Below are 24,863 nucleotides of genomic sequence, written 5' to 3' on the forward strand. Positions count from 1 at the left end.
TACTTACTGTAATATTTTCTCACTAACTGTAATTGATTTTTTAAATTTTGACAGAAAAAATATATGTACTGCTTGAAATTGCATACATTTTAATAGTATCCATTAATGCAACAAATATCATACTTTCCAAACATGTTTTTGTCTAAATAAAAATACTTAACTACTACAAACTACCCATCCAATTAATAAAAATGACAATACATTTTACGGTGTTCTTTACAGCATATTACTGTATATTGAAAAAAAACTATTACTGTTTTTTGCGTTAAAATTCTGTTGACTGAGCTGCCAGTTTTCGACTGTAAAATCTACGTTTGTTGTTTTTAATGGTGTATTACTGTAAATGGAAAGACATTTGGTAAATTTGTTTTTACGGTAGTAAAACTGGCAGCTAAGTTGCCAGAGTAAAAAAATAACTTGTACTGTTTTTCCATTAACAATAAAATGTTGTAAAAAACAATGTAAATTTAACACAAAAATTCTGGCAACTAAGCTGCCAGCTTTTTCCGCTTGCAGTAAGACATAATATCTTCTTTTTGTCACTTAATAGAAATACTGAGGACAGGACCTCTGTGTCCTCAATGGTAGTTACGGCCATGTGCGTGTGCACAAGTTCTTGTTGCGTTTGTCAAAATTTACCTCCCTTAAAACCTACTTGCCCCCCAAAGTTGTACTAGGACACTCAATGTTGTTGGTCTATATCAGATCTGGGCAAATTAAAGGCCTACTGAAACCCACTACTACCGACCACGCAGTCTGATAGTTTATATATCAATGATGAAATCTTAACATTATAACACATGCCAATACGGCCGGGTTAACTTATAAAGTGACATTTTAAATTTGCCGCTAAACTTCCGGTTCGAAACGCCTCTGAGGATGACGTATGCGTGTGACGTAACCCGGCGAACACGGGTATGCCTTCCACATTGAAGCCGATACGAAAACGCTCTGTTTTCATTTCATAATTCCACAGTATTCTGGACATCTGTGTTCGTGAATCTGTTTCAATCATGTTCATTGCATTATGGAGAAGGAAGCTAAGCAAGCAAAGAAGAAAGTTGTCGGTGCGAAATGGACGTATTTTTCGAACGTAGTCAGCCACAACAGTACACAGCCGGCGCTTCTTTGTTTACATTCCCGAAAGATGCAGTCAAGATGGAAGAACTCGGATAACAGAGACTCTAACCAGGAGGACTTTTGATTTGGATACACAGACGCCTGTAGAGAACTGGGACAACACAGACTCTTACCAGGATTACTTTGATTTGGATGACAAAGACGCAGACGTGCTACTGTGAGTATGCAGCTTTGGCTTTTTTTTGCGTATGTACGTAACTTTTTTAAAATATATAAGCTTTATGAACCTTGGGTTAGGTGAACGGTCTTTTGGGCTGAGTGATTGTGTGTGTTGATCATGTGTTTGAATTGTATTGGCGTGTTCTATGGAGCTAGGAGCTAGCACAGGAGCTAGGAGCTAGCATAACACGTACCGTACCGTACGCGCGCGTCACGTACGGTACTGTTTAAAAATATATAAGCTTTATGAACCTTGGGTTAGGTGAACGGTCTTTTGGGCTGAGTGATTGTGTGTGTTGATCAGGTGTTTGAATTGTATTGGCGTGTTCTATGGAGCTAGGAGCTAGCAGAGGAGCTAGGAGCTAGCATAACAAACACGCAGGTGTTATTATGCAGGATTAATTTGTGGCATATTAAATATAAGCCTGGTTGTGTTGTGGCTAATAGAGTATATATATGTCTTGTGTTTATTTACTGTTGTAGTCATTCCCAGCTGAATATCAGGTACCGTGAGTATGCAGCCTTGGCTGCTAAACATTCAATAACTTGACCGTATGTGCGCGTCACGTACGTAACTTTTTAAAAATATATAAGCTTTATGAACCTTGGGTTAGGTAAACGGTCTTTTGGGCTGAGTGATTGTGTGTGTTGATCAGGTGTTTGAATTGTATTGGCGTGTTCTATGGAGCTAGGAGCTAGCAGAGGAGCTAGCATAACAAACACGCAGGTGTTTTTATGCAGGATTAATTTGTGGCATATTAAATATAAGCCTGGTTGTGTTGTGGCTAATAGAGTATATATATGTCTTGTGTTTATTTACTGTTGTAGTCATTCCCAGCTGAATATCAGGTCACCCCCGGCTCTCACAGCATCTTCCCTATCTGAATAGCTTCAACTCCCCACTAGTCCTTCACTTGCACTTTACTCATCCACAAATCTTTCATCCTCGCTCAAATTAATGGGGAAATTGTCGCTTTCTCGGTCCGAATCTCTCTCACTTCATGCGGCCATCATTGTAAACAACAGGGAACTTTGCGTATATGTTCAACTGACTACGTCACGCTACTTCCGGTAGGTGCAAGCCTTTTTTTTTATCAGATACCAAAAGTTGCAATCTTTATCGTCGTTGTTCTATACTAAATCCTTTCAGCAAAAATATGGCAATATCGCGAAATGATCAAGTATGACACATAGAATAGAACTGCTATCCCCGTTTAAATAAAAAAAAATCATTTCAGTAGGCCTTTAAGGCCCGGGGGCCGCATGCTTAAGTTAAGCTTTTCAATCTGGCCCGCCGGACATTCCCCCCCAATTTTTTTTTAGATCTTTAAGATCGAAACTGTAGCTGCCATTATGATGTGCAGTGAGGTTTTCAAATGACTGTGAGTCTTGAACTATACAAAGTATTTCAATGGTTGGAATCTGCGCTTTTGCATGATATACTAGTTACTATGGTAATTTAAGTCACAGCAGCTCAGACGAGGCACCAAGCAGTGTGGGTGGGGAGCGTTTCCACAGAGTGTTTCCAGAGTGAGCCTGAAAATGCGTGTGGACAGACACGGAAGGAGATTTTTACAACCAAGTTCTAAAGTTTAGTGATATATCAGATATATCAGATTGTAGGTGGGTTTATATTTTAATGTGCCCTTTGCGTTCATATTTCACGGTGTTTGTTGCATTTTTGTTGCGTTTTGCTTAATTGTAAAATATTTTGATCGAGAGGGGGTGTGACATTCATATGTTGTCAATATTCAGTGTTTTATCATTCATAGTTAATATTGTAAATCCCATATTCTTTATTTTCATGTACATTCTGGGTGTCTCAGTAAAAAAAAAAAAAAATTAAATTCCGTTTTTGAAGGCGGTCTGTCATAACGTTTTTAGCATTCAATCAGACATTATTGTGAGGTTTTGAATTAGTGCTGCTAAAAATAGATATATACCTGCCCCAGACACATTTTTTTCTCTAAATTTGCCCCCCTGAGTCAAAATAATTGCCCAAGCCTGGTCTATATAGTCGTGTCACAAGAAGCCCAAATTAAAGACTGGAGATAGAGAGTGTAATTATTTTTCCTCCATTTAGTCAGGTAGCGTTTATGCCTTTCAATTATTGGTTCAGTATCAAAGAATGAATTGAACTGTAGCAGTCAGCTTTCAACACACATCCCTTGAGTAAAACATGCAAACAGTACAGATAGTCTCGTCTTAATAGGGGGGCACCCATCATTTCCATTCACAAGTTCCCATGTCACACTGACACTAACACACACATACGCACCTGCAGAAGCATCTCTGCCAAGAAAAGCAGTAACCATGACAACCAACCACATCCCAGGGCCTGTGCTCTGGGGCTCATGACTGTGCAGCTTGCAGGTGCTCATCCGGTACCCATGCCAGAAAGTCATTTAGTAGATGGCCCCTCCAACCCTCTTCAGCGTTCAGCCATTGACCCAGCTGAACACACACTCTCATTCATATTAATGCACCCCCCACCCGACCCACACCCTCTTCCCTACAACTCCTACAGTGAATGAGGTGATGTTTAGATAAATACATTTCTTTGATTAACGTAGCAAATACTTCACCGCAGGCTTCCGGTGAAGTTTCAAATTCAGCTGCGTCTTATTTCTGTTCAACATTGAAGATGCAGTATACCAATGGACAAGGCATTACATGCGCTTGATTTGACATCAGAATGATGCAACTGATGACCATAGACATTTTTCAGCATGGTAAGTAAAGTTAGGGAGCAGTCATGAATGAGCCAGCCTGTCTCCAAGGCAGGTTTGCAGACAGATACTACCGTCGTCATCATGATACTCCAATTCTCCTCGTCAGTGGAGTCTAGACAGTGTGGGCAGTGCAGCTTTCACAGGCATCCCCAGCACACCGTTCTTTCTTGATGCTGCTCTGCCAAAATCCTATGCTAGGTTACTGCCATTTCTTTGATGATGCAATGGAATGAAGTGTCACAGCAGAGATGAATTTCCTCTTTTCTGACTTACAATGTTGGATACTCATGTTAAACAATTCCAAAGCAACACAATTATATAGTTCATGGATTTCGCTGTGAGCTTGCACGCAGTTTTGGATGTCTCTGAATGCTGTGTTTTGGAGTCATCCTTGCATGATCTTCTTCCACCTCTGCTAAGCCGACTCAGCCGAAACTTCTGCCCTCAGTCTCTGACGCTATTTCTTCTCCTCTAATTCCCTCCCACATGCTCTTAAGGCTATAAAAACGGCAACCAATTTCACACTGTTGTGCAAATGGAATAGACAGCCCGTAGTGTGTTTTTCTACTTTAATTTGGACTCTGACTCCAAATCCAGACCTCCATAGGATTATAAATTTGATTTCCATTGATCATTTTTGTGCGCTTTTGTTGTCAGCACACAATTAACTACGTAAAGAACAAAGTATTTAATAAGAATATTTCATTCATTTAGATAGGGCTGCAACAACTAATCGATTAAAATCAAAAATAAAAATAGTTGGCGATTACTTTAGTCATCGATTCATTGGATCTATGCTATGCGCATGCGCAGAGGCTACTTTAAAAAAAAAAAAGTTTTATAAACTTTTATTTATAAACTGTAACATTTACAAACAGCTGAGAAACAATAATGAAAATAAGTATGGTGCCAGTATGCTGTTTTTTTTCTCAATAAAATACTGGAAAGGATGGAAATGTAGTTTGTTTCTTTTATCCGATTATTAATCGATTAATCGAAGTAATAATCAACAGATTAATCGATGATCAAATTAGTTGTTAGTTGCAGCCCTACAATTAGATCTAGGTTGTGTTATTTTAATGTGCCCTTTATTTTTTGAGCAGTTTATATTTGAAAGTATACATTTAAAAAAATATGAATGTTGATACTTTTGGAAAGGGAACGTGGAGGATTTCATTTGCATCTAAGAACAAACACCTCTGCAGAGACAGACACAAAAAGGGGAGTTTGTAAAAAGTGACTGTGGAGCAAAATTGACGTAAAACGTAAACAAAAACATATCCAATATGTATTATCTAGAGACCACAAGGAAATGTGTCAAATATAGATTAGAGTGCCATTAAATGTCAGATATGCATAAGGATTATACATTGTTACATCTAAACTGCAAATAAAAATGAACAGGACTGCCAATTATGAAGTGGAAAAATAAGAGTTCGGATTTCAATTGAAATCCAGCACAAGCATCCTCTAAAGATTCAAGCAAAAATATGAATACAATTTTAAGACAATGGAAATCCTTGAATCTGCTGCTTGTAAGGCACCATCTGGTGATGGGACAGTCCTCAAAAAATATACTAATGGTCTTTTTTTAGGTGTTAGTCCAACCTGTGACAAGTGCAAACTTTAGACTCAGCTCTGAAAAGAGACTATATGGCCCAAACTTATGCATACTGCATTGCTTGATACTAAGAAGATGTTTATGCATAATGTGTGATTGCTTTGTTTTTGAGTTAAAAAAACCCACATGGGTAACATTCTGAAAAAGATTAGAATCTCATCAAATCTACAAAATCAGGAATTGGGAACAAGTACTCACCAGGCTCTTGGGCTGACGAGGAAAGCTTCTCTTCCTGGACGGTATCCTCAACAGGCTCTGGATCCGAGTGCAACGGAGCAGCAAGTAATTCCGGTTTGGGGTCATTGTGCATTTCAGGAGGCATCCAACTGCCAGGTTCTTGGTCCGTGTACTTTTCAGGCAGCTGTGGGCCAGTCTCAGAGTCTGTGTGCGTCAAGACTGGCGAAGGGCTAAGCTCTCGGCCAGTGTCCATATTCTCTGCTTGGGACGCATGCTCTGCAGTGGGAGACCTGCAGTTGGTACAAACAAAGTCCTCTCTGGGGTGGATTTCTGCTTGGCCTGAGTTGTGACGCTCACACTCGAGGTGTAGCCATCTGAAAGGATTGCAAAGGAATTAACAACAAGGCGGTTTAGGCAATCCTTAAGTATGACATCCTTAAAATCATATATGCGTAGTAAGTAACAATGTAGGCAATGACACACTTTTTGTGTCTTTTTACACAGTGAAATCAGAAAGGATGCGCATTTCTGGAAGTCCGCATGTTCACGGGACACAGAACTTTTTTTTTTTTTAACCGACCCTGCTTTCTTGGGTCAAAACTCCGGTTTGCTGGTTTTTTTTATCGGTTATCGCTTTCTGCCGGTGTTTTATTTCGTTTATATTTGCCGGTGTTGTACCAAAATGTGATTGCCTTGCAAAATGTCAGGGTTTCCCGCAGCGTTTTGTTGTTAAGGCAGCCGCCTTAACAACAAAGAGCCACCGCGTAAACTAACGTCTTAACAAGATCTCTAGCCACACGTGCACATTTAAAAAACTATCTCTGTCCCCAAGCAAACACATACACTGAGTGTCATACGCATGGCAAAATACTGGGGGCGCTGTATACTAGGACTTAAGACCATTTTAGCCAATCAGAAACATCCAAAACGTCATTTCCGGAGGCGACATATAGCAAAAATGGCAGATCACGGCAAGAAAGAATTATATATGTGGACAGACAGAGAAGAAGAGCTACTTTTAAGCATCGTTTTGCAGTTTAAAGTTAACAAAACTCAACAAAGTGTTGACTGGGAAACTTGCCAGTCCAAGTATGGTGACGTTCTTACCCTATTTTGGAACGGTACGGACTTGGAGGGACATCTGAGGAATTTCCTCATTGGAAAGAGGACATCACAAAAACAACTATCGGCACTAAACTGAAAGTGATTCGTGGAAATTACAGACAAGCCGTCGACGCAGGTGGAAGAAGTGGTTACGATAGAGTTGTTTTGCTGTACTTCGAACTATACGAGCAGATCTGGGGCGGTTCTCCATCAACTACATCCATTCAATTTGGAATAGAAACATCAGATATTGACACAAGCTCTCACTGGAGTTCGGATTCTCCATTCACCCTTGACAGCCTGGTCACAGACAAAGACTTGACGAATGATGTACAAGAGCAGCAAGATTCCAATAGGAGCAATCCACAACCTTCTGTGGTGAAAGAGAGAAGAGCTCTACTTCAGGTATGAGGGCGCTAACTTCATTGCTAGGAAGTAATATTGTTAAAAGGCAGATAGATGTTGTATATCTGGGGCATCAAAACATTTAATATCAACTGCACTGCAATTACAAATGCTCTCAGATGACCTGTTTAAAACAATGTGGAATCATATTTTGCCCATTTGTTTTAACATTATCATTGTTTGACAACAGTGCGACAAAAATACTTGCTTTGGAATCAGAAGTCAAGATGGCAAGCATATATTAAAGTTCAGCTGTTTTAGATGTATTTAAATAGGGTTGTATTAAAAATGCTTTGAGTAGTTTCTTGCAATAAATAATATTGAGTTAAGTAACACTGCAGTTGCGTTAAATATATTTTTTTTTCTGTCAAAATTAAAATACCTCAAAGTGCTTTATTGACATACATTGTTTCCCGACGATGTTGAGGGCCGTTTGACATGTAAATAACATGTCACTATGTTACACCTGTGCTAAAGTGGGTTTATCCCAAATAACGTATTCATGATTATTGAATGTAACTTTGTAAAAATCCTTATAAAAATGTTTTTTTTTTTTACTAGGCAAAACTCAACAGCCACAAGCATGACAGACTAAAACGAAAACTTCCAATCGAGACAAAGTTGCTGAATGCAGTAGAATAAGACGTCCAGATAAAGAAGAGACTTCTGGACATGATGGAGACATCAGAGAAGCGATCGTCTGACAATTTAGACAAACTAACTTCAAATTACTAAGTCAAAATATTGACTTACCGTACTAAGTCATAATAATCACATACTTAGTATCTCAGGTAACTAGGACTGTTTTGTGTTTTCTTTATACTTTACGAAAAAAATATCGAGATATACATCGTATATCGCCTTTCTGCAAATGGAGCAGAAAACACAACCAAAAATTGTAGGCTTCTTTATTTCTTTAATATTTTTATTTATTATAAGGTATTGTTATTTGGTTATTTTTTAATAAACAATGTGTTCAATGTAATCAGAGTCTGTAGTCTATTGCCCCCTCAGGCTGTGGTGGCAGCGATGAGGTGGAGACGTGATGGCGACAGGCCGAGTTACACTGTTCCTTCCACCCACCCACCCCCTTCCCCGTCCTGCCGCCTATCCCGGGCGACGCCCCCTCCCACCACCTTAACTCTTAACTAACACATTTTCTGGGGGAAACACGGAATGTATTTATTTCACGGGAGCGCGCACCGCGCGCTAAACCTGCATTGCTTGGCTTCGTCCGTCCACAGCGGATGACTAGGTGTAAAACAAACACTTAATCTTCGTGGTTATTGTTACGCTATGTGTTTGACATTATTTAAGCCTTTATCGTGTCCGGAAAATGACAAGTTTTCCTTTTCTGTGGTATTAATGGGATTTAAAGGACAGTTGTTAGTCTGATGTTGATGTGATAAAACCTCTTTCTTGTTTGGAAGATACATACAATTGTAACTGTTATTACTTCATGCACATAATAAATATTCATAAAGTGTTTGAATGTATTCATTTATGTAAGATTTTCATTAAATGTAATATTGCATGACAAAAAGTGATTAAATTTAATATTGTGATATTTACACACGCATATTTTACCAGAATACCCTTGTTAGAATACCCATTACATATATCAAAATCAAGTAACTACTGTACTGTTTACTTATTGAAATACCCTTTACAAAGCTAAAAACTACCCAAACGACCACTTTGCTGCTGCCAAAAATTTACTTCAAGTAATATTTTGATACTGACACATCTCATCTCTGCATATTGTAATAGAATACCCTCATGGGCATTACATATAGCAATAATCAAGTACCTACTGTACTGTTTACTTGTTGAAATACCCTTTAAATCAATTTTTGGCCGGAGCAAAGGGGTCGTTTGGGTAGATTTTAGCTCTAAAAAGCGTATTTCCACAAGTAAACAGTAAAGTAGGTACTTGATTTTGCTATATGTAATACTCATAATGGTATTCTAGCAACATTTGCAGAGATGAGATGTATCAGTGGTCTTCATCAGCCAGAGAACTTTGATTTTGGGGCGGCTTCGGTGAAGTATAGATCATTTTTTTAATGAATTAGGTCAAATTAAGTTCATGACAACCTTTTTCCAAAACAACATAGAATGTGAGATATAACAGGATAATGCATACATTTATCATTTGTTTTCAAAACGGTTACAAAAAAGTGGGACCCCAAAAATGTACTGTGGGACCCCATTTTCATGACTTGATGGGGTCCCTGGTACCCCATTTTGAAAATTCCTAGCGCCAACACTGAAGTAATATGAGCGTAATGGATTAAAAGTGGAGCTTGAACTTACCTCTTACAGGTGTGGCAGTGGACTAGGTCTTTATGATGCTCAGGGTCCAGGATGCAGGCGCACACAGGGCAGCTCAGAGCGGGGTCCTGGTTTTGGACACAGTTCTCACACAGCAAGCTGTTGTGGTGCCACAGTCCACTGGTTCGAGTTCCACACTGGATGCATACTCTGCAGTTCTGTGAAACAAAATTAAATTAAAAAAACAACAACTATAAGGTGACATGCTTCTATTTCTGAAGTGATATTCCGGGACACAACTGTGTAGAATGTGGATTCTCCTACCTTACATCTCCAGCCATTTGTGGGAAGCACGTCCATTGCAGGTTGCAGACAGAACGTATGGTAGCCTTTGTCACACATGTCACATACAAGCATTTTAGTGTCCTCTCCTGGGTTCCTGCAAACCATTAGACAATTATTTCAGCACATTCTTTTTGGTCCACTTTATTAACACTAATACAATATTTTTTGAAAGGTGACCTACTTGCACGTCTGGCAGACTTTGCACTCAGGGCACTGCCACCCTGCCCTCCTCAGAGGGGTCACGGCCATATCCAGACACATTCCATGGTAATGCAGCCCACAACTGGTGCAGAACAGTTGGTCGAGTAGATCCCCTGGGCTGTCGCACAGCGCACAATTTACGTCGTCATCAACTGCGGACATGGAAATAAAAGCGTTAAATTGCACGGGTCAAGTCACTGACTGCTTGTTTGTACTCAAATAGTGATTTTAAGTGTGTCAAATTAAACACATCTTACATTTATGTACGGCCAAATCAATGTGTTCTGGGCAGAGGAGCAAGAGACTCCTGGTATCCTGAAAGGCCCCTGCTGCCCCCGCACAGGGGTAATGGTAGAATTGAGTACATCCTTCAGCACAACACTTAATGGATGCTCCAAGGCGCTTACAGTATGCACAGTGCTGCAGGAAAAGACAAACGATTGTGAAAAAAAAAAGCATGTCTGAATCTATTCAATGTCATATATTCTTAACACTTCTTCTTAAAACTTTGTCAGCATTAATAGCCTTTTTTTCTATGGTTCTACAAGTGTGTTTAAAGAGCCATTTGGTGGGTTCAAGTGGAAGAGTTGCGGACAGGCTTCACAACACAACACAAACCAGAGCACTGTGCTTTTGCTAATGCTAGGAGGCTAGCTGCTCTGAGAGTTCAGCGCCGTTGAGTGGCGTGACCTTTTCCCATTTCACAACTGACAGATCCACAGTGCGGAAGCTGACCTTTACCAGCCAGCCTGATCCATCAGCTTTACTGTGCCTTAGTGAGACCAGGCGGTCCTACCACAACACATTAAGATGGTGTTAAAAGCTATTAGGGCACGGACGCTCCCACTGACTCACCTTTGTGCTCCCTGAGTCAATGGCTCTGTCCACATTAAGCAGAGATTGTCCCTCGCCCTCGCCCTCGCCCTCGCAAACACCTTCGGACCATGAGGCACAACTCTGATGTGCCCAGCATTGCCCTGTTATTCAAAAACATCACAAGGATGAAGACCGAATGAAGATTAGAATATATGCAACTACTACTTAGAATGGGTTTAATAAAAGTGACTGGTCGATTGTGTGCAACTACTACTACATCTACTACTTGACTGCAACCAGAAAAGTCGAAACTGCACTGTTTGCAAAACATGACAACCATAGAAAGATGAGCTACATACATGTAGTAGTTGTGCTTTGGCACAACTACTGGAGTTAAAAATCTCAATATAAGAATAATAGCTATATTGCAAAGGTGCAAACTTATAATTTTGTGTGCGCAGTTAATATGTGTCAATAAAGTAGTTCATCTTCCTTACTAAATATATTTATTCTTTCCATTTTGACAGAAACAAATGTATGTAGTGCATGAAATTGCAAATATTTTAAACTTTAACACTGCTATAATATGTGATCATGCAACAAATATATTTTTCTACACCACAGGTGTCAATCCCAAGGCCCAGGGGCCAGATGTGGCCTGCCACGTCATTTTATTTGGCCCTCAAAATCCTGGAAATAATACGTATCAATAAAGTAACTGTAACTTGTTTTACTAAATGTATTCTTTCTGTCTATTTTGGCAGAAAAAAAATATATGTACTCCATGCAATGGCAAATTTTGTTAACTTAAATATTGTCTAACTATGCAAACATATACTATCAAACTTTCAAACCATTTTTTAAATATAAATAAATGCTAATAATAATGATTTCAAAGCAAGTTATCCATCAAATGTAATGTAAAAGTGACAATAGATTCAATGGTAAAATTGTGAAATTTACTGTGGTTTTTACAACATTTGTCTCTAAATGAAAACAACAGTACTCTTTTTACTGTAATAAACTATGGTGCCGTTTTGGCATTCACAGTAACACACAAAAAAATCTACAGTTGTTAATTTGCGGTAAAAAAAACAAAAAACAAAAACACACTGGCAGCTCATGTGCCAAAATTTTACTGTAGTAATGCAGTTTTTTTATTTACAGTAAAAAAAAAACATTTTACAGTAAAATTCTGGCAACTGACCTGCCTTTGTTTTCTTACCATAAAAACAGCAGGACTGTTTTTCCATTTACAGTAATACACACTAAATTTTAAGGTGAAATTATTGCAACTTACCATATTTTTTTTACATTTTAGTTTCAAAAAAATATACTAATAAAATGCATTAAAAAATTATGTAATATAGTGTTCACTGGTAAAACCGGCCCCATGGGGCCAAAATAAATGACTTTGACACCTCTGTTTTACACCATATTATATATTTAAAAAAAAAAAAAAAAAAACTTAATTATCTGCTTGTCATGCTGACTTATGATATACATTCACTATTACTAATGGCCCTCTAAAAGTAGCCATAACTGCGATGTGGTCTTCAATGAAAACAAGTTTGACACACCTGAAATATGGCAGTCAGAACATTGATCAAAACTATTTTTTGGGGAGATTTTGTAGCACGTCCACTGTAGTCACAAAAACATTACAAGCAAAATTGCACATTTTAGGAACAGCGGTATGTCGATTTTCATTTTTCTTTTCAATTTGGTGTTCGACTAACATTTTTGCCGAAATCGTGCCTTGGTTTTAACATAAACTAGTTTGTTTGCTTGTGCATCATTTAGCGGAATCAAGTTGCCATATTGGGAAGTCAGTCTGTGTTTTTTTTTCCTCCATTGATTTTGACTGCTAAATAAGCCACTGTGGGGCCAAAGAGAGTTACATGGGCATTTATTTAGATTAAAAATGTGAGAAAGTATTGAACTTAATCAAAGTACGATGTGGGCTGTCCGTCTTCACTCTCTGCGCTGATTGCGGTCTTTGCCAACAAGAGATTTCAATAAAGCTACCAGTTGTGTTAGATATTCTTTTATGCATTTCATTCATCATTTGTATGTATTGGTTTTTGCGTATCTGTAAAAATATGTTTAGTGTTAAAATTTTGGCGCTCAAATTAGTTGACATTTTATCTCGTAAAAAAACATGCTTCGGTTTTCTTATGGTTCTGTGTTTACCTGACCTTTTGGAACTGATTACTAACAAAAACCGAGGCACTACTGTTTCTTAACTGGAATGAACTTAATATTACCTGACTCAAAGAGAGACTGGACGTTAAGATCGTGTGGAAGGCCGACATGAGAAAGCTCATCCCAAAATCGACTCGTGTCTGGATCTCCTTCGCCCTTTTCAGACCCGCTGGAACAAAAGGATCAGAGAGGAAGGTCAAGCATAGTTTTGTTTTTCCTATAAAATCAACAAGGACAAAAGAGAATGACATGCAGGTTTTTCTATAATTAAAGGTGCCATATGTAATAATTTAATGTCAAGTCATCATTAAAGGCCTACTGAAACCCACTACCGACCACGCAGTCTGATATTTTATATATCAATGATGAAATCTTAACATTGCAACACATGCCAATACGGCCGGGTTAACTTATAAAGTGCAATTTTAAATTTCCCTGGGAACTTCCGGTTCAAAACGCCTTTGGAGGATGACGTATGCGCGTGACGTCGCGAGGTCAACGGAAGTGTTTGGACCCTATTGGTCACAATACACAGAGCTCTGTTTTCTTCGACAAAATTCCACAGTATTCTGGACATCTGTGTTGGTGAATCTTTTGCAATTTGTTTAATGAACAATGGAGGCTGCAAAGAAGAACGTTGTAGGTGGGATCGGTGTATTAGCGGCTGGCTGTAGCAACACAACAAGGAGGACTTTGTTGGATAGCAGACGCTAGCGCCGGCGACCTCACCTTGACTTCCTACGTCTCCGGGCCGCCGACCGCATCGTCGATCGCTGGAACGCAGGTGAGCACGGGGATCGCTGGAACGCAGGTGAGCACGGGTGTTGATGAGCAGATGAGGGCTGGCTGGCGTGGGTGGAGCGCTAATGTTTTTATCATAGCTCTGACGAGGTCCCGTTGCTAAGTTAGCGTCGTTAGCAACAGCATTACCAGGCTTCGACAGGCGGCACAGCATTAACCGTGTATTTACATGTCCAGTGTTTGGTTCGGTGTCTCCTGATAGTAGTATTGTTGATCTTCTGTCTATCTTTCCAGTCAGGGATTTATTTATTTTGTTTCTATCTGCATTTGAGACAGATGCTATCACGTTAGCTCATGCTAAAGAGCTTCGTCGATGTATTGTCGTGGAGATAAAAGTCACTGTGAATGTCCATTTCGCCTTCTCGACTCTCATTTTCAAGAGAATATAGTATCCGAGGTGGTTTAAAATACAAATCCGTGATCCACAATAGAAAAAGGAGAGAGTGTGGATTCTAATGAGCCAGCTTGTACCTAAGTTACGGTCAGAGCGAAAAAAGATATCTCTTGAACTGCATTCTAGTCTGTCACTCTAACGTTCCTCACCCACGAATCTTTCATCCTTGCTCAAATTAATAGGGTAATCGTCGCTTTCTCGCTCCGAATATCTCTCGCTCCATTGTAAACAACGGGGAATTGTGAGCAGCACTACCGCTTGTGACGTCACGCTACTTCCGGTAGGGGCAAGGTTTTTTTTTTATCAGCGAGCAAAAGTTGCGAACTTTATCGTCGATTTTCTCTACTAAATCCTTTCAGCAAAAATATGGCAATATCGCGAAATGATCAAGTATGACACAGAATGGATCTGCTATTCCCGTTTAAATAAAAACAAATCATTTCAGTAGGCCTTTAAATGGCCCTGATATGTCAATAGGCATTAATAAATCATGTTCTTTTCGAATACCTCTATAACTCATAGCAGTAGTTCAGCCGGGATATGCTAATTTCAAAATTAAATTTACATCCCTGAAATATTGTTATTGTTTTCATTTCGATGCCTCGACTCCACCGTTTGACCAATTAAAAAGTCTGTGAGTGTGTCACATCCAGGTTGCCAGTTACGCACCGCCCTCTTCGTCGGGCTACTGCCACTGGTAAAGTTACTAAACATGTCAGACCTTAGTAAATCTAAAAGGCAACGTTACGCTTCTCAACTTATTTATGACAAAGCCAGGAACAAAACAAGGAATTGTATCGGGGATGCCTTTGAAAGATGGAGATGATTGAAGGCGGAGAAGATTTTTTTTCATCTGACGCCAAACTTGTTAATTTCCTCCTTGATAGGTAAGTCAGGCATTTACTTTTTCTTATTACTGGTAATAAATGGAAATGGACATTTCGTATGTAAACTATGATGTCCAATACAGTCTATGAACTTGTCTAACAAAGCTAGTATGTTCATGCAACAAATGCTTAGCATGCTAGCCCGGTCAATGACACATCGACAAATAGGCTAACGGGGGTAATATATGCATGTTAGCTTGTATGTCGATGTGTCATCCAGCTGACAGGGCAAAATATATTTTCGACAAATAAACCTATGTGGATATGGGTAGTGACAGTGCCTATTTCGTTCTCAATATGCTGATACACTAAGGAAATGCGTTCCAACATTAGCACAGCTAATTGCGGTTTCTGGTACTGTGCATCGGGCACATATGGGGTGGTATTTGCTTGGCACCATATAATGCAGGCCTGGGCAAATTAAGGCCCGGGGGCCACATGCGGCCCGTTAAGCTTTTCAATCTGGCCCGCCAGACATTCCCAAATATTTTTTTCTATCTTTAAGATCAAAACTGTCGCTGCCATTATGATGTGCAGTGATGTTTTCAAATTAGCGTAAGTCTTGAACTATACAATTATTTATTTTAAAAAAAAAGAAAAGTTTTTTTATTTCCATTTCATTTTTTAATGCGGTCTGTCATAACGTTTTTAGATTTCAATCAGACATCATTGTGAGGTTTTGTATTAGTGTTCCTAAAAATAGATATACCGGCCCCCAGACACATTTTTTTCTCTAAATTTGGCCCCCCGAGTCAAAATAACTGCCCAGGCCTGCTATAATGCATTACCGGTACATGTAATGATTTTCTACTTTGTGTATTGACATGGTAGTAGGCTATATGATTTTTGCGTAACGTGGTTTTTGCGTAACGTGGAATTGCATACCGCACTGAAAGATGGTGATGTGCATACACGGAAGAGAATGCAGTGCGTCAGGTTGGATGCAATATGGAGTTATGTTGAACGAAATGTGGCGGTAATTGCAATCAAAGTAGGCCTATGCAATATATAATATATTATATATTGTTGTACATCATTATTTTGATGGTGTTCCGTGCGTTCTAACTAGACATTTCAGCAGGGTAAAGCCAACAATCTGTCCCAACTCCCGTTGAAAATATTGCTGCGTAAATTTACAAATACATTTGGCTAATTGACATCAGTAAAATGTGGCATAATTACTTAGTAAACCATCTTGCAAGAAGCATAAACAAGAAAAAACCTACAGGTTAGGACTCGTCGATTGCCATTTGAAGTTCCTTGGAGTAGGATTCGGATTCGGCTGCGTATCTGGCAACCTCAGTCATGGAGAGTGGGAGGGGACTATAGAATTTTGACCTTGAATGCAGTACCATTTCTGGCCACATTGCTACACATGGCACCTTTAAGTGATGAAGACGGATAGAGCGAGCTATGTAACAACTACTGGTGCCATAGTGTCTGGCATATTCACAACGACACTTGTTGAGTCTCAAGTCATCTTTTCAGGGTGACACTCTTTATACCAAAAGACTTTATACTGGTCAACAATTGTGAAGGGAGACATAAAAAACCTCTCAATATCCCGAATTATGACAGTGACTGAACATTTCTATTAAAAAAAAAATTCCAATCGTGCACCCTTCTCTGCTGTTGTCTTAGCCAAGCAAGGGGCAGGCCTTTGTTGACCAATCACACAGCAACACAACACAACGTTTTGGCTTGGCTAGCTGCCACTGCATATTCAGGCTACCACTACCCATTACGTCACTTGGGGATCAAGAGTGACACCCAATGTACCAGAACAAATTAGGTAGAGGTCCAAAAGAGTCAGAAGGGTCTTTTATCAAGACAAATAAACCCCCACAAAAAACATGTACTTAGTAATTTCCCGTTGTCCTGAGGTGGTCACTCCAGCCGTGTTTGGCTCAGTGGTTGATTCGCCGTCGCTACGATCGCTCGTGGGGTCGTCTCCATCTTTGCGTCTGATGAGTGGCAGTGTGGTGCTGAACGCGTGCAGTTCCCCCTGACCCAACAGGCTTCGACTCCCGCAGTAACAGAAGGCACAAAGATGGTCACTGAAATAAACCAAGACCGCAGTTAAGAAAATGCGCACTGACTGAAAATACAGCATGTACAGCAATATAATTAAACAACAATTTTTTGAATATTTTAAAGAAGTATTAGGGCAGGGGTGTCAAACTCGTTTTCATCGAGGGCCACATCGTAGTTATGGTTGCCCTCAGAGGGTCGCTTTTAACAATGAGTAATGTATGAATATGCATATATATACAGTCGCGATCAGAAGTTTACATACACTTGTAAAGAACATAATGTCATGGCTGTCTTGAGTTTCCAATAATTTCTACAACTCTTATTTTTTTGTGATAGTGTGATTGGAGCACATACTTGTTGGTCACAAAAAACATTCATGAAGTTTGGTGCTTTTATGAATTTATTATGGACCTACTGAAAATGTGACCAAATCTGCTGGGTCAAAAGTATACATACAGCAATGTTAATATTTGGTTACATGTCCCTTGGCAAGTTTCACTGCAATAAGGCGCTTTTTGTAGCCATCCACAAGCTTCTGGCAAGCTTCTGGTTGAGTTTTTGACCGCTCCTCTTGACAAAATTGGTGCAGTTCAGCTGAATGTGTTGGTTTTCTGACATGGACTTGTTTCTTCCGCATTGTCCACACATTTAAGTCAGGACTTTGGGAAGGCCATTTGAAAACCTTAATTCTAGCCTGATTTAGCCATTCCTTTACCACTTTTGACGTGTGTTTGGGGTCATTGTCCTGTTGGAACACCCAACTACGCCTGAGACCCAACCTCCGGGCTGATGATTTTAGGTTGTCCTGAAGAATTTTGAGGTAATCCTCCTTTTTCATTGTCCCATTTACTCTATGTAAAGCATCAGTTCCATTGGCAGCAAAACAGGCCCAGAACATAATACTACCACCACCATGCTTGACGGTAGGAATTGGTGTTCCTGGGATTAAAGGCCTCACCTTTTCTCCTCAAAACATATTGCTGGGTATTTTGGCCAAACAGCTCAATTTTTGTTTCATCTGATCACATAACTTTCCTCCAGAAAGTCTTATTTTTGTCCTTGTGATGTCAGATGAAACAAAAATTGAGCTGTTTGGCCACAATACCCAGCAATATGTTTGGAGGAGAAAAGGTGAGGCCTTTAATCCCAGGAACACCACACTTTGGTCCCCGGGCATTGAGTTTGACACCTGTGTGATAGGGCAACGATAAAAAACAGTAATGGCAACATAAGCTCCCTGTTAAAGCTAAAAAGTGTCAGATAAATATTCAACACATTTGTTTAGGATCCTAAGACACGCGTTGTTAATAGGATCCCAGGAGGCGCTCTTGTTTTGCCCTCCATCACCAGCGTCAATAGGTATGGACAGGCAAAGATTGATAACAGCCTCTAGCACTTTGGCACCTGGGAGAAAAAGCTGCCAGTCAGCTGATGACTCAGTTACAATTTATCCATGCATATGTGTAGAAGTGTTTCACGTCGTTGTGGAGTTATACACCAACTCTTGCCCCAAATACACGTTGACAGTCAAGGGATTTGTTGTTGCTTACCTGTTTTTGACTCCTCTACTTGCTGGGACAGACGGCCGCGCTAAGTTGTCGGCTGGAGGGCTGTGGGCCGAACGAGGAGGAGGAGGAGAGGGCGTGTCCTCTTCTGGCACATCACTAGTCAGCACTTCCACAGTCTCTTCTGGTTGGATTTCTGTTTCTAATGGCAAGCAGAAATGAAACATTACTACTTGTATTGTGTAGAAAAGTATCTATTCATTCATTAGTATACAGTATGTGTTATGTTGCAGTAATGAAACTGTGTTTGAGTGACATTGTTGTTAAGAGTACCGTATTTTTCGGACTATAAGGCGCACTTTAAAATTCTTTCATTTTTAAAAAAAATCAACAGATGCTGCTCCGTTATTGATTGAAGTCAAGTTTGATGTCATTTAAACAGTTAGCTCTATCTTTTGACACTTCTTCCACTCCTGTCCTTGCACGCTGCACCGCTACAACAAAGATGACGGGGAGAAGACACTGTCGAAGGTGAGCCACGTAAATAAGACCGCCCACAAAACGGCACATCCTGAAGAGACGCTCAGAAAGTTACTTGAAAATGGTCCGTAAAACAATCTATGCAACACTTTCACCAAAGAACCACCATTACATGTTATGTAGACCACAAGATAGTGTTTTAAATTTAGAAAAAAATCAAAATATGACCTCTTTAATGCACCTTATAATCAGGTGCGCCTTTTGTATGAAAATAGACCTGTAAAGACCCGCTAATCGGCAGTGCGCCTTTTAATCCAGTGGTCCGAAAAATACGGTACTTTTTCATCTGGTTACTTGACAGAACATAAAAAACATCTCCTATAGTCGCCGCTAAAGAAGTCTTAAAATTCAATAACCATCAGGGTCTTCGATTTGTGCTGGGTCAAAAAACATTGGCATTAGCAACTGTGACTGTAGGCAAACACATGGTTTAACTTTTAAAAATCAAACTCCACAAGCGGAAGGGAGCTGCTTATCTATCTCTGCATGCACTTTAAAATGTAGGACTACTGTACTTAGCTGTTGCTGTTACACTTTCTGTACTATTTACTCTTTAGGGCTGAGTAAAATAATCGATTTGTTCGATTATGGATTGACATCTTTTATTTTTTAGAACTATTAATTCACAAGACATAATACCAAAAAAGTGTACACTTACGGGCTTCACAATACAATTTATGTGTGTTAGATCCTGTCTGACTAGGCTAACAAAAGACTCCCAGAAAAATAACTTACATGTTTACTGTAATTTTTCTGCACTTAAAAAAACAATACACTTTCACATGCAATTTATTTCTGATTTAAACATTTTACTTTTGAGATTTTGTAGGAAGTTTATGCTGTTCAAAGTTTTTTTTATGATGAAGAAAAAACTAAGTACATTTGTAATTTGTAACACATCCGAAAGGGACAAGCGGTAGAAAATGGATGGATGGATTTGAGCCATTTTCAATATTCAATATCCTGATACCCAGCCCTGGCTATTACGCCGATTGAGCGGTTTTCTCCTTACTGCTTTTACAACATTGGTTTTATATACTTGTTAATAAAATGACCAAAAGAGAGTTATGTTTTTTGTTTTCACTTTCTCATGCAGTACAAGCATTACTAAGATTGGAAAATACAGTTGTTATGCAGTGATGACTTCTACGGATGGGCGATAAGGCCTAAAATCTATATTGCGACACATATAAATAACGATACATATCCTGATATATTATTTGTCATATAAATGTTAACGGAACCATTTTAAAAGGGGTTATAAAGGCTCCTAATATGGCTGATGACTATTACTATTAAAAAGTAATTAATTGTAGTAAATTGTTACTTTACCAAAAAGTAATTGAATTCCGAATGGATTTACTCTTAAATAAATTTAATTAAATACTAGGAAAAGCATTTATACTTTATTTAAAAATAAAAAAATAAAATATCTGGCATTTGCAGTTGAACAACATTTCTCACAGAGCACATTAAACAATGTGTGCATGTGTCTGTGCTTTTAAAAGGCGAGGCCTGTTGCCAAGTCATTGAAGGTTTCAACGGAGCTGTTTTTGTTAGCTTTAGCCGTTAGCAGCGGCAGGGTGTCGGCTATGACGCCTCCTTTTGAATTGTGTTACCTCGGGTTAATAAATAGATTGAATGTGCTTTGAGAGCTGTCATATCTTCTTGTCAACAAACGGTGTATTGTATGGATGGCAAGTTTGTCACTACAATCACCAAAAATGTTTTCGTTATTCCCATCGTGTACTTGTGCGTATGTTGTTGTCTGCTGTGTCACAGTGTGATGGTGCTACTTCCTAATTGATATCAAGTTCACTTTAGTGTGGTGCTGCTTGTAACTTTCACTAAAAAAAAGATATTTCCTGCATTGTACTTGCTGCACTTATGACGCCGTCTTGTTATTGAAATAAATGAAACCACATCAAAAGAAGCGTGCCACATTACATCCAGCTATTGCGTTGTATTGGACCTAAAAGTAATTAGATTACTCGTTACTAGTAAAAGTAACTGCGTTACTAACGCTATTATTAAATAACGCCGTTATTCCGAATACTGCTGCTGATGTATGCGATAATATATCGCGCCTTTTCTTTGTGTTATTTTCTCAAAACTATTATCAATCTACTTGCTAATTTACTGTTCATAGCTCGTTACTTTCTGTTGTAACATGGTTCTGTCTACACTTCTGTTAGAATGCAAAACACTTACTATTCTGTTGTTTGGCTACTTCATATTAGTTTTGGGTAGGGATGGGAATCAAAAACCGGTTCTTGTTCAGAATCGGTTTGCAGTGTATCAATTCTTTGGAATTGCTTGCCATTTTTTTCAAACCATTCCCAACGTGCGCAGTGACGTCACATCGCAAAATGGCTGTGCCCGGGCGCAACAAAACGCTATAATTATAAGGCTGCTAGTTCATCAAGAGGAGGACATACGAGCAATATGCTGAAACATTTGAAGACACAGCATGCAATATTTATAAATAAAAGTCACATTTTTAACCGCTCCAATCTAATCCCACAAGCAGTAACGCTAGCGCGTCATCTGAATACAACAGGTACTAACTAACACCTCCTATCATGTTAGCGCTTTTATTTGTTGAATTGAAATGAATGCCTTCTCATTTAGAGGAGGATAACAAGAGACAAATTCTGACTGGGTCCGAAGCAGGAAGCCCCAGTCCACGTCTGCCACTAGACGAATGTCACCGAGCAGCAACTAAGTTTGTGGTCCAAAGTTCGCATTTTCTGTAGGTCAAGGGTCGGCAACCCAAAATGTTGAAAGAGCCATACTGGACCAAAAATACAAAAAAAAAATCTGTGTGGAGCCGCAAAAAATTAAAAGCCTTATATAAGTCTTATAATGAAGGCAACACATGATGAAAGTGTCTATATTAGCCTACTATCAAGGGCTGACGCAAATCTTCGTTGACAGAAATGTTGTATTTAAATTTTTACTCTACACATTTTTGCAACATTGGAAATCATTTGTAAAATGGAGGCTCCTCATAGGATGAGATAACTTCTGGAAATTACTGGCGCAGAATGGCCAAAGGTATAGATTAGGGATGTCCGATAATGGCTTTTTGCCGATATCCGATATTACGATATTGTCCAACTCTTTAATTACCGATACCGATATCAACCGATATATACAGTCGTGGAATTAACACATTATTATGCCTAATTTGGACAACCATGTATGGTGAAGATAAGGTACTTTAAAAAAAATAAAATAAAATAAGAAAACTAAATTAAAAACATTTTCTTGAATAAAAAATAAAGTAAAACAATATAAAAACAGTTACATAGAAACTAGTAATTAATGAAAATGAGTAAAATTAACTGTTAAAGGTTAGTACTATTAGTGGACCAGCAGCACGCACCATCATGTGTGCTTACAGACTGTATCCCTTGCAGACTGTATTGATATATATTGATATATAATGTAGGAACCAGAATATTGATAACAGAAAGACATGGGGGGAGGGAGGTTTTTTGGGTTGGTGCACTAATTGTAAGTGTATCTTGTGTTTTTTATGTTGATTTAATAAAAAAAACAAAAAACAAAAACGATACAGATAATAAAAAAACCGATACCGATAATGTCCGATATTACATTTTAACGCATTTATCGGCCGATAATATCGGCAGGCCGATATTATCGGACATCCTAGTATAGATGTGTGTGTCCAAGTTTAAGGAAACGGCAGGCTGTCTTCTTCTAATGGCTTTATTAAAATCTTTGCAAGATGAGTAACGTTTGCTGTGGTCTGGAACAACATGACACACAAACAACTATGACAAATGCAGTCAATATTACATACAGATAATGTGTCATGAGACATGCAAATATACATTAAATACACAGAGGACATAAATAAAGGAAATTAAATGAGCTCAAATATACCGACAAACGAGGCATAATGATGCAATATGTACATACAGCTTGCCCAAATAGCATGTTAGCATCGATAAGCTTGCAGTCATGGATTGACCAAATATGCCTGATAAACACTCCAGCAAATCAATAAAATCAACAAAGTTCACCTTTGTGCATTCACGCACAGCATAAAACGTTTGGTGGACAAAATGAGACAAAGAAAGAGTGACATAAAACACAACTTTCTGTGGCATCATCGGAGAAATTTGTACATGTAAACAAACTACGATGAGTTCAAGGATCGCTGAAATTAGTAGGACAAAACGGTGCAGCCAAATACTCTCATCAGGGAAGCATGTATAACAAACAGTGGGATTTCTAAAAATTAGGAAGGTCTGTGTCATGTTTGTTCTCCTACAGTAAATATATTAAAATAAAAAATATATTTTTTTCTTCATCTTTTTCCATTTTCACACATCTCTGAAAGAGGACTGGAGAGCCACTAGGACGGTGCTAAAGAGCCGACCCCTGCGGTAGGTGAATGTTCGATTGTAGTCAAGAGAAAAGTTCCATGTTTTCTTGCAACCAGATTTTCTCTCTGTCATTATACTTCACAGGTAAAACTCATAAAATTAACTTCAAATGTGAAACTAATATGTGATATTAACTTGTTACATGCAGTGAGATATATCAAGCTTTTAATGTTTATAATTTTGATCATCATGGCTTACAGTTTTTGAAACCTTACAGTTAGTTTTCATAAACTGTAAGCACTAATAATCAAAATGATAGGCAATAAAGGATTAACATATTTCTCTTTGCATGTAATAAGTTGATATCAAATGTTACTAGATGTTAAATTATTGTGTAATTTGCACATGATAAAAATCTACAGGAGACAATTAATTTATTTACAAAAAAGTATTTTATTTTTCTTTTGTGCTACGTATGTGCCTCTTGAGACCTCACTGTAGGCGTTGTAAGGTCATACTACTTCTAAACTAAACAAAATGAAATTGATGCTAATCCACCCTTTTTCCCCAAATAAGAATTGATAATAGAACCGTTGAGGAACCGAATCGTAAAGCAGAATCGAAAGTGGAATCGGAACCGGACAAATCTTATCAATTCCCATTCCTGGTTTTGGGCATTACTAAATATTTGGGTATCGATCCAATACCTAGTAGTTCCAGGGGCAGTATTGGCCATACCAATGTTGATACTGATATTTCACATTTTGAAGATCATAGAATGATTACACACTTGATTACAATTTTAATCAAACAAAAACAATATCAATAAATATACACATTTCCTAATATTAGTTTTGGCCCTTAAAGCCGATTTGCCCTTATATCCCTCTAGTGTCCAGGAACTTATTTCCAGACTTTGTAAAACAATAAAAACGACAAAAGTGTTTTTGATAATAAAAAAGCGATCTAACCACTTGTTAGAGCCATTTCAGACATAACTACACATATTTTTTATGTTTACATATACTGCTTTGTTTAAAGTTAATTTAATTATACAGTAATAGCTTAAATTACTGTATATTTGGTATTTTGCTATATTATTGGTATAAAGTTTAAAATATTGTCTTTCACTTCCTATCAATGTAGTTGTGCTCTATTAGTTTGC

The 24,863-nt window shown here is 38.5% G+C and overlaps 1 protein-coding gene across 8 annotated transcripts in view; it reads right to left on the minus strand.

Moving 5' to 3' along the window:
* kmt2cb (lysine (K)-specific methyltransferase 2Cb) overlaps window positions 1–24,863 on the minus strand; it is a 187,808-nt gene that overhangs the window by 70,408 nt on the left and 92,537 nt on the right. For all 8 annotated transcript variants that reach the window (XM_062022643.1, XM_062022645.1, XM_062022641.1 and 5 more), the window contains 9 exons: window positions 18,846–19,002; window positions 17,121–17,318; window positions 13,242–13,348; window positions 11,014–11,135; window positions 10,416–10,578; window positions 10,139–10,310; window positions 9,937–10,051; window positions 9,655–9,830; window positions 5,851–6,203 (listed from right to left, as the gene is read on the minus strand). In XM_062022643.1, the coding sequence (XP_061878627.1) occupies window positions 5,851–6,203; window positions 9,655–9,830; window positions 9,937–10,051; window positions 10,139–10,310; window positions 10,416–10,578; window positions 11,014–11,135; window positions 13,242–13,348; window positions 17,121–17,318; window positions 18,846–19,002 (1,563 nt within the window). The remainder of the gene's footprint in view (window positions 1–5,850; window positions 6,204–9,654; window positions 9,831–9,936; window positions 10,052–10,138; window positions 10,311–10,415; window positions 10,579–11,013; window positions 11,136–13,241; window positions 13,349–17,120; window positions 17,319–18,845; window positions 19,003–24,863) is intronic.

This window comes from Entelurus aequoreus, linkage group LG16, assembly GCF_033978785.1.
Source record: "Entelurus aequoreus isolate RoL-2023_Sb linkage group LG16, RoL_Eaeq_v1.1, whole genome shotgun sequence".
Taxonomy (NCBI): domain Eukaryota; kingdom Metazoa; phylum Chordata; class Actinopteri; order Syngnathiformes; family Syngnathidae; genus Entelurus; species Entelurus aequoreus.